General features: G+C 37.8%; 1 protein-coding gene across 1 annotated transcript; it reads left to right on the top strand.

Moving 5' to 3' along the window:
* The first annotated feature begins 1132 nt into the window (after positions 1-1132).
* tmlhe (trimethyllysine hydroxylase, epsilon) lies at positions 1133-7027 on the top strand. Its single transcript, XM_038292198.1, has 7 exons — positions 1133-1451; positions 1545-1721; positions 4617-4896; positions 4975-5094; positions 6142-6378; positions 6462-6600; positions 6716-7027. The coding sequence occupies exons 1-7, from the start codon at positions 1319-1321 to the stop codon at positions 6845-6847; spliced, it is 1218 nt and encodes a 405-aa protein (XP_038148126.1). The 5' UTR covers positions 1133-1318; the 3' UTR covers positions 6848-7027.
* The last annotated feature ends 225 nt before the right edge of the window (positions 7028-7252 follow it).

Genomic DNA, 7252 nt, shown 5'->3' with positions numbered 1-7252 from the left:
TAAGCAAACATCATATTATTAGAAAAAATACCAAAGCAACACAAATAGCTTGTTCAGCAAGTATTGATTCACATCTTGCATTGACATTTCTACTCTTCCTATCTTATTAGCACTGCTTTTCCACTTGTTTTTTTTTTTTGTTGTTTTTTTTTTAAAGGTCCTAATGTGGCGGGGATCTGTGGAGTATGAAAATCTACCTCTTTTACTGGAGGATTTACACAAATATTACTTTGAAAAGAGATCAGTGATTTAAAAGTCAAAATCATGAGTTTAAAAAATTTGTATATATGAGATCACTTCATAGGACTATGAAACTAACAGCTATGATGCTATTTCCTCATTAGGAACTAATTAAGACTTTAAAAGAAGTGGATTGGGACTTCCCATGAAAATAGCTGAGTGCCTTAGAAATTAGAACCATATCTATATCTCATCATGATGACTGGACAAAATTATGACTTGTCTTCTAATTCTGGCACACAAGGTCCTTTAAGTAGGGAAGTTTTTTTGGCCACAGATCCTTTTAATACAGTGTTTTTAATGATTTGAGCAAACACATTTTTTTCCCCATTCTTTTTGTACTTATTGCTGTGGGACACAGTGCAATATAAAAACCACATATTCAGACAAAACTATGCTCTTTGTGGATATATCGAGCTAACTCTTAAATCATGACATTGGATAGAACTGTGAGTAAGCATCCTTGATGTCTTTAAATTCAGTAAAGGAAGTACTTCTTTTTTTTTATTAATTCGAATAATATTCTATAATGTAAGGCCAAATGTTATATTTCTATTGTCCTAAAAAAATTACAATATTTATTTGTTAATTATTTGAAAGTAAACTTTTTCCTTTTTAAGTTTATAATATTCAACATTTTTCACAGTAATTCACCAAGCAAGGTAGAAAAGAGAGCCCCTGTAAATACCCTTGTTTAAAACCTCTACATATCGCTATAAAAATATAAATGATCCAAAAAACAACAAATTTGTGCCCAATAATCTAACCTAAATAAACTGCACCCCATCCCCTCCCAATATGGCGGCCGCACTGACGTGCTCATTCATCCGGGTACTGGGTCGGGTGAATTACGCATGTGTTAAAGGAATATTGGGTAAAAAAACATTTAAATCCAACTACTGTTTAATGATTAAGCTTTTATAATCTTTTCGCGTCACTCAGAGATGTTTTTTGTGAGATTACAGATTTAACTGTGTGGAAAGGATTCATCAGGCTGAAGTTCAATCTATTTACTGACTGCAAACTTGAAGGAGCTGGATTGTCTACAGAGGCATAATCTGCGGGATTTTCAGCCGGCATGTTAAATGCATTGCATAGAGTAGTGGGTCCTGTCCTGAGGCAGGCTGTCCGCACAGAGTCCCGCATATCACGGGGACACATGGTGCAGCTCCGCACCGCAGCGACTTTCCGCTTACTAGAAGACTGTCTCGGTGAGTTTAAAAGCCATTTCTTTTAATAATAATAATAATCAATAAACCTATTGCTTTAATAAACCCGTTCTAACGTCCAATAAAATCATTTAGAGATCAGCGATGGGGGAAAGCGGATGCGTTTCAACTACGTGTGGCTGCGGGACCACTGTCGCTCAGCTTCCTGCTTCAACTCCGCGACCCACCAGAGGAGCCTGGACACCGCGAGCATTGAGCTGACTGTCCGCCCTCAGAGCTCCGCGCTGGAACACGGTCAGCTGGTGCTCACCTGTGAGTCAGCTGCAAAGGTTGCACAAATCAACAACATTACTGCATTGTGGAAACAGAAAGTGGAAAAAGTGCCCTTGATTTAAGCAGATCAGATTCAACTTTATTGTCATCACACAGGCACAGGTACAAGGCAACGAAATGCAGTTTAGGTCTAATCAGAAGTGCAATAGCAGCAAGTGCAGGATAAATAATGGTTCCATAAATACAGGACATGGGTTCTACTGAATAAATATAGAGATGAGTACCATTATAAACAGAATCTTACTAATAGATCTATATAGTATATAGATATCCAGTGTTGTGAACTCAATTTACAGCTGGATATGTACCAAATATAATATACAGGTGGGTATTATTATAAAAAAGGGTTTTTACAGTTATGTACAATAGCATATATACAGATGGATTTTACTATAAAATGAATAAATAAAGTTTAGACAGAAGCTATCTAAATTAAAGTGCAGTGGACGGTAATTGCATATTACAGTGTTATTGCAAATGTATATGTAAACAATTGGTACTGTGAATAAACAGTTGGCAGTGCAAATCAAGATATGATTATCTGCCAATGCAATATTTGCTCTAAAATAAATTAGATATATACACTTGGAATAAGATAACTTAGTTATTTTCTTTTTAACTTAAAATTTCCTATTGGCAAATTGTCTCATCTGCTCTAATCAAGTGAAAACTGACTTACTTATATTTAATTTTTTTGCAGTGAGACAAACTCCTTCTTAGCACTATATTATTCATTTTGCAGTTAACCTGTGCTCATCTTCTTCAATTGGATTTAAAGCTATTACATAGAATAGAAAAGAAAATCCCTTTTTTGTCCCTGAATTTGGAAATTGTGGTGTTACATCAGCAAAAGGTTATATCAGAACTGGTCACACAACCTTAGAAAAGTGTATAGAAAATAACAGATAAGAAAGTAGACATGCCATTTACAAAATACTAAAAGGGTTAAAGAATAACTCCAACCACTTTTAGAGGAAGAAATGTACGCTATTAAAGATTAGATCCTATAGGAAGATAATGGAGTGCTGCTCTGTACAGTATATGATGATCTTTGCACTTTGTCACAAAAAAGGTGACAGACTGTGACGATTTGGTTCATTGTCATGAGATCTGAGGTAAAAAAAAAAAAAGAAATAAAAAAGCCGTTTTGTTTTTGTTTTTTTTACACTCAGAGTTATAAAATCTATTTCATGCAAGATTAACTGATCAAACTTTATAGGCAGCTCCGTTATATTCTGCTTCTTTTTTTTCTGATGCCAGATAGCCAGTTGAATCAAAAACAATTAGTTTTGGCATCCATGCTTTCAACAGTAATGAAGAGGAATTGGAAAATAATCAGATACAGTCATGATTCATTTGTTTTTTAAATATTAAACAAGTTTAGCTTATTTCAATGTTTCATAATGTAAAAATGTTTTTAGAAACCTTATTATACTTGGTTAAAGCGTCCCTCAGGGAGGTAAATTGGCTTTAGCTTTTCATCAAACCGTTAAATGGAAGACTCAAAAAGACACCAGAATCTAAAAAAGAGAGCAAAATTAAAGGTACATAGTGGATGATGTTCTTTTTCTGGGTGGATCATCAAAATAAGTGGTTCTCCTAATTGTCAATCATTCTGGTGATATGTTTACGTAAGGCTGTCCTACGTGCTCGTCCCCATTTTCACTTAGCGAAGGACAGTCTGACATAATGGAAAAATTGCAAAACTTCTTTTGGAAACTAAGCTTGTTTGAGTGATGCAAACAGCAACTTTTAAACAGAGCATGCACGAGGAGAAATGGGCTCGTGCATGATCTCACCCTCGTCATTAGGCGTTCCGTCTTGGGAGAGGGTACAGGTTTGCGCATGTGCATATTTTTTAATCGTGGAGAGGGCAGGTCTTTTCAAAACTTCGCGAAAATCCTCCTCTATACCTTTAAGACACAGAGGTAAATGTAATGTTGAAAATATGTACATTGCTAATTCTACAGCTACATATTGTATTGGTGAGATTAATCAATCCCTTTTTTATTTCTTTTGAAGCTGTTCTTAATGACAACTTGTTTCACTGTGGATGTTGTTTGTAAAGACACATTTTGTTGTTTCAAGTTTAAAAAAGAGGTTAAAGAAATGTTTAGACAGGGTTATATAAATACATTCTGTACATATATCATACAATTCAAGGTTACATGGCACCAGGATCCTGGAAGTTTTACCTTTTAAAAAAATCCTCTTATAGCACATGGGAAACTCATAGTCATCAGGACCGTATGATATCTTGTTGTGGGCTTCTCTGATGTTTTGTGCAACGGAAGGTTTGTACCAGCCTTAAGATGCACAAACAAGAGTGGTATTACAACTCACTTAAACTGACAAATGCTAATGCACTCACTTCGAAACTGAAAATAATGATGAAGATGATAATAAGGATGATGATGCACATGCTTTAAAGGTGGGCCACTTCATGTTAGCTCCCCATGTTAGCTGCTTTTTTGATCCTTAAACCAGTAAAAGTTCTGTGTAAAATCTTCTTTAAGGAAACCTTCAGGATCCGTTTGTTAATCCATTTTTCGAAACAAGAATCAACAGATTAATTGATTAGCAAAATAGTTGCGGCCCTTAAGCCAACTTTCCTATCCCGCTGTGAAAAAAAAGCACCACCACAGCATGATGCTGCCACTACCGTGTTTCTCCCTGGGGATGATTTGTTGAGCTATACAGATAGAAATTTCCCAAATTCTCCATAATTTCAGTGATATACAGCTGCAGGTTCTATAAAGAGGAGAATTTATATGGGATACTAACCAACAAAAAGCTACATTGTTTCAGTTTGATTCATAATCAGTTCTAGCGGGACATAACAGAAAGCATCCTATAATGTTATTTCCTTTGCAGGGCCAGGTGGCCATGTGTCAAAATACAGCCTTAGCTGGTTGGCTGAAAACAGCTATGAAGAAAGGAAGACGGCTAGTGAGCAGCATCGCATCCTGTGGAACGCTGACATCTACCAAAACGCAAACGTGTCTACAGTCAAATGGGACAAATTTATGAGCTGCGACAATGAGCTGAAAAAGTTCCTTCAGAACTACCTCTTGTATGGTATCGCTTTTGTGGACGACGTTCCTACAACAGTGGAAGCCACTGAGAAAGTCACTCAGAGGGTCAGTCTTATCAGGTAGGGCTTCTTTATGGTCACAGATTGCATAACAATGTGAACAGTATTAACTGCGTACTTGTCATTTTTTGTGATAAGAGAGACTACATATGGGAGAATGTGGAGCTTTACATCCGATTTTTCCAGAGGCGACACTGCCTACAGTCAGCTGGCCCTGGACCGTCACACGGACACCTCTTATTTTCAGGAGCCATGTGGGTAGGTACCCTCAGGTTTTACTGTACTCATTTTCTTGTTAAATTTCACATTTTACAGGTGCTGCCCAAATGTAGGGGCAGACTACTTATCCCATGGACAGATACCTCAGTCCTTATTGCAGTTATCTAACTTTTTGAGTCCCAACCTATAGAGGCCTTGGCTTCATGTTCTCCCCCTCTCTCAGTCATCAATTCCTTTTGGCCCTTTTTCAAAATAAAGGCCTCTAGTATCACAAAAAACAATAAAAATGAAAAACTTAGCACAATGGATGGATGGATGGATGGATGGATGGATGGATGGATGGATGGATGGATGGATGGATGGATGGATGGATGGATGGATGGATGGATGGATGGATGGGAATACAATTCTGGTTACATATGTACCTATTTTTGATACCTTATTATTCAAACGTGTAAAAGTGGATCAAACACCACTTACACACACTTCTCAATTATAGCTGTATATAATCTGCAAATATATTACCTGCTATTATCTGTCATTATTTATCCTATATTTTAACCCCTCTCCTGTAAAATCTGTATTTAGTTTTCATATTTATTCATTTTATAGCCTCTTACAATTGATCTATATTTAGGGGGGAGTGGCGGCCTAGTGGTTAGGGCATAGAGCTTGGAATCCAGAGCTTCTGAGTTCAAGCCCCCCTCATATAGACTACTAATCTGGGTCTCTGCAAGACCCTTGACCTTACGCTGCTACCAGGGCGCTGCAGCCCACTACTCCACAAGGGGATGGGTTAAATGCAGTGTGAGATAAATAAAGTTCAATTAATTATCATATAGCATTTATATTCAATACATACACAGTCTCTGTGCACATGGAAAAAAATGAAAAACATCTATCCTGTAAAGCACTTCTGGATGGATGCAAACTACATTTTGTTTCTTTGTACTTGTGACAGTGTACTTTTTTTCCAACTTTTCCAGGCAGATAATTATGGGATGAAAGCCTAGTCCAAGTGTTTCAGGTTATGTAGGACAGTTGATGATTTATCACTGAAAATGATTGTTTTGGCTGCTGCTGCAGAATCCAGGTATTTCATTGCCTCAGACATGAGGGTACAGGAGGAAGGACACTGCTGGTGGATGGCTTCCATGCTGCAGAGAAGCTCCGCCAACGTTCTCGTCAGAACTTTGAGCTTCTCTTTCAAATACCAATAAGGCACGAGTACATTGAGAACACAGACAATCACAAGAACCACATGATGGGCATTGGCCCCGTGCTCAACGTCTACCCATGGAATAATGAACTCTACATGATTCGGTAAATTGATTCTGATTTTAATACATTTTCTGCTGTAGACGCTGAGCAGTAATGTTTATTGTTCCCTGTTCTAATTTTTCCAGGTATAACAACTATGACCGGTCAGTGATTAACACAATCCCTCATGAAACCGTCCAGCGATGGTATGTAGCACATCGAGAGCTGACCGAGGAATTAAGGCACCCAGAGAACGAGCTGTGGGTGAAACTCACTCCAGGGAAAGTAAGAATGTTGAGGCTTTAATTAAGAAAATCAGGTGCTACAAATGTAACCCCCCAAGCTTAGATGTAATTTAGTAGAATCTAATCATTTTGCTGTTTTTCTTTTGTCTCCTTAGGTGATTTTTATTGACAACTGGAGGGTCCTGCATGGGAGGGAATCTTTCACCGGATTGAGGCAGCTTTGTGGATGTTACCTGACCCGAGACGACATTCTCAGTACTGCACGCTGCTTCGGACTCCAAGCCTAAACATGCAGAATTGATCGATTCAGTGCCTTAATATTCTCTGATGTAGTTTAATTATAGTGTACCCCCTGCTGTACAGGAGGATATACTACTTTACTGATATATGTTTTGGAATATTGATCAATTTTAAGTTTTTTTTGTCATTTAAAACACCAAAAACAAATAAATGAATGAATGTTCAAAGGCCTTAAGTATGACTCAACACATAGTGCATCTCAGATACACTTCCCACCTAATAGGAGGTCTGCACACCCAGCATGTTGGCCAGTTGCACAACCTAAGCTACCGTGTCCCCTGCACACCGTTACGCTCCACCAGGTGTTGATCCCCTTTTACTGACATCACTGATGCCCTCCGCTGCCTACTGTAGACCTGCTATCTACCTGTACACTGAACTTTTACATTCAG

The sequence above is a fragment of the Cyprinodon tularosa genome, unplaced genomic scaffold (assembly GCF_016077235.1).
Source record: "Cyprinodon tularosa strain WSP-4 unplaced genomic scaffold, ASM1607723v1 ctg31, whole genome shotgun sequence".
Taxonomy (NCBI): domain Eukaryota; kingdom Metazoa; phylum Chordata; class Actinopteri; order Cyprinodontiformes; family Cyprinodontidae; genus Cyprinodon; species Cyprinodon tularosa.
This window is presented reverse-complemented; position numbering and strand designations above follow the sequence as displayed.

Bases quoted from the DNA above. Each gene is read 5' to 3' on its own strand.
- tmlhe (XM_038292198.1), top strand. From the start codon at position 1,319: ATGTTAAATGCATTGCATAGAGTAGTGGGTCCTGTCCTGAGGCAGGCT. The intron at 1,452-1,544 runs GTGAGTTTAAAA...AAAATCATTTAG, and splicing joins CTTACTAGAAGACTGTCTCG to AGATCAGCGATGGGGGAAAG. The intron at 4,897-4,974 runs GTAGGGCTTCTT...TTTTGTGATAAG, and splicing joins CAGAGGGTCAGTCTTATCAG to AGAGACTACATATGGGAGAA.